At 26.4% G+C, this 2468-nt stretch overlaps 1 protein-coding gene across 1 annotated transcript; it reads left to right on the top strand.

Moving 5' to 3' along the window:
* The first annotated feature begins 28 nt into the window (after positions 1 to 28).
* On the top strand, positions 29 to 1285 carry Chro.50382 (hypothetical protein). Its single annotated transcript, XM_660094.1, has 1 exon — positions 29 to 1285. The coding sequence occupies one exon, from the start codon at positions 29 to 31 to the stop codon at positions 1283 to 1285; it is 1257 nt and encodes a 418-aa protein (XP_665186.1).
* The last annotated feature ends 1183 nt before the right edge of the window (positions 1286 to 2468 follow it).

Raw genomic sequence — 2468 nt, 5'->3', positions numbered from 1 at the left:
GGGGTGTTATATTGTATTANNCAGGACNATGGATTTGTTCCACCCAAAACAATATTCTAGAAATGCATTAATTTCATTAGGTGGAAATTCTGGTGGTAGTAATGAAGCTAATTGGTTTATTAATGTAAAAACAGGTTCAAATACAGTTAATAATGTTTTGGATGGATTTGGTGATGGAGGAGGAGATATGTTAATATCGAAAGGAATGTTTGAAATAAATGATTCAGAAAGTATATCAAAAGGTTTTTCACCAGATTTCTATAAATCTTATGAGTTAGATGCAATTTTACCATTAAATGCTTTATTAACAATAACAGTATTTCATAAGAATAAAAATAATAATATAACAACATTATATGGTAGAACATATATAGATATAGAAGATCGCTTCTTTCATCCAATATATCAAAAATTAATATTAAATTCAGAATCATTACAACCAATTGAAATAAGACAATTATATGGTGTTTTTGGAAATGATTCAAATTGTGGAAATAATTTAATACAAAATTCAGTAGGAAGTTTGAGATGTTGGATTCAGGTATTACCACCAGAAATAGCAATAATAAGACCAATATATCCATTAAATCCTCCAACAGTGGAAACATGTCAAGTTAGGGTTGTAATATATAGGTTAAAAAATATACCTATTTCAAAATTAGTAAATAATACAGGTATATTAGCATTTGGTGAACCATCAATATCGTTAATGGTGAAAGGATTAATGTCACCAAATAATAATACAATATTAGAGCAAGATACAGATACACATTGGAATAGTAGTGATGGTACAGCAATATTTAATTGGAGATTTGTATTTAATATACCAGTACCATGCCATTTTCCAATATTACGTTTACAAGTATGGAATAGAGGATTATTAGTATTTGGAGATGCAATATCAGAATGTTCATTTGATTTATCAAGTTATTTAATGAGATCAAGAAAATTGAATAGTAAAGTAAATATTAGTAGAACTTTAATAAATATGTGCCATCCAGCTAGACCAAATGAAAAGAGAGGAGAGATGGAAATTGAGATATCAATATTACCTTTGTCATTAGCAGAATCATCACCAGTTGGAATAGGTAGAGAGGAGCCAAATAAAGATCCATATTTACCAGATGTAACAGACCATAGAAATTATATAACAACAAGTGCATTTGGTAAAGGATTCTTTTCAGCTACTTCAAATGTGAAATGGGGAGCAAAGTTGATGACTTGGTTAATTACAGCAGTAGTAATAATAACAATATTATCATTATTAATAAAACTATTTAAATAGTAGTATTTGATTAGAGATTAAATAAATTATTTATACACTAGTTAATGAATGAAAAAGGGTTTCTATCAATGAAGTTTTTTTTAGCATTTAAATTAGGATTATTGTAATTTTTATGTTCATATTCGGTGATATTATTTGGTTGAAATGTTTTGTATGGGTTTTTAGAGTTATTGGTTTGTGATTTAGGAAGTGAGTCTTGGATTGATGATAAATTTAAATAGTAAAGATTATATAGAGATTGATTAATCCAAATACGATTAATGTATTTATTTCTAATAAATTCTTTGAGGATTAAATGATTATTAGAATTTGGTGGGGGCCCTAGAGAATTAAAATCTCTATTTCCAAGAAATGTTAAAAAATCTTTCTATATAAGTTGAAGTTTAGTGAGTTAACAATTAATAGTTAATTTAAGAAGGACGTAGGCTTACTTTGTTTCCAAGACTACATATAAGTCTTATCTCATCAAATTTCCATTTAGATAGAGATATTCCTTTAACTTTATGATTAAACTCCCGGCTAAATAAGAAGTTAGTAGCAATTAAAAACAAAACTTGAAGAATATAGAAAAAAAATAACTTACTGAATACCAGAGCATACTGAGCATACAAATGTTCCAAAATTAATACATACATAATTGGGTCCAATTTCATTACAATTAGCACATTTTCTATTTTCTATACAACTTTTCTGAAAAGATCTCAATCTTTCAATTAATTCAGTTTCATCAAATATAAGACTCATAGAAAGAGTGACATTGAATGATTGGGTATTATTTGTGAAATGGATGATTCTTTAGTAAATAATATTCTAATTTGAGTTATAATTTTTAAAAAATCAAAAATTCTTAAGATATAGAGTTTATTTCATTTATAGATTGAAGAGATAGACCATAGATTTCCATGAAATTCAACAATTTATATAATAATTTGTAGTCTTAATTTTTTTTTTTACTTTTTTTCTGAAATTTCCTTTTATTTTTAAATGAATTATATTTAACTTACATGCGATCAATATAAATAATTACATGCTTAATGGCAAGCGGGGAAGTTTACCGCCAAAACATGAAGAAGTTAGTGAATTGAATAAAGTAAGGTTAAAGAATAAACAAGAGAAATTAAGGAAGAAAAAAAGAAAATTATTGGTAGCAAATATATTAAATAAGGCAATTGTTTTTCAGTAG

This window comes from Cryptosporidium hominis, assembly GCF_000006425.1.
Source record: "Cryptosporidium hominis TU502 chromosome 5 CHRO015134, whole genome shotgun sequence".
In the NCBI taxonomy this organism is placed as follows: domain Eukaryota; phylum Apicomplexa; class Conoidasida; order Eucoccidiorida; family Cryptosporidiidae; genus Cryptosporidium; species Cryptosporidium hominis.
This window is presented reverse-complemented; position numbering and strand designations above follow the sequence as displayed.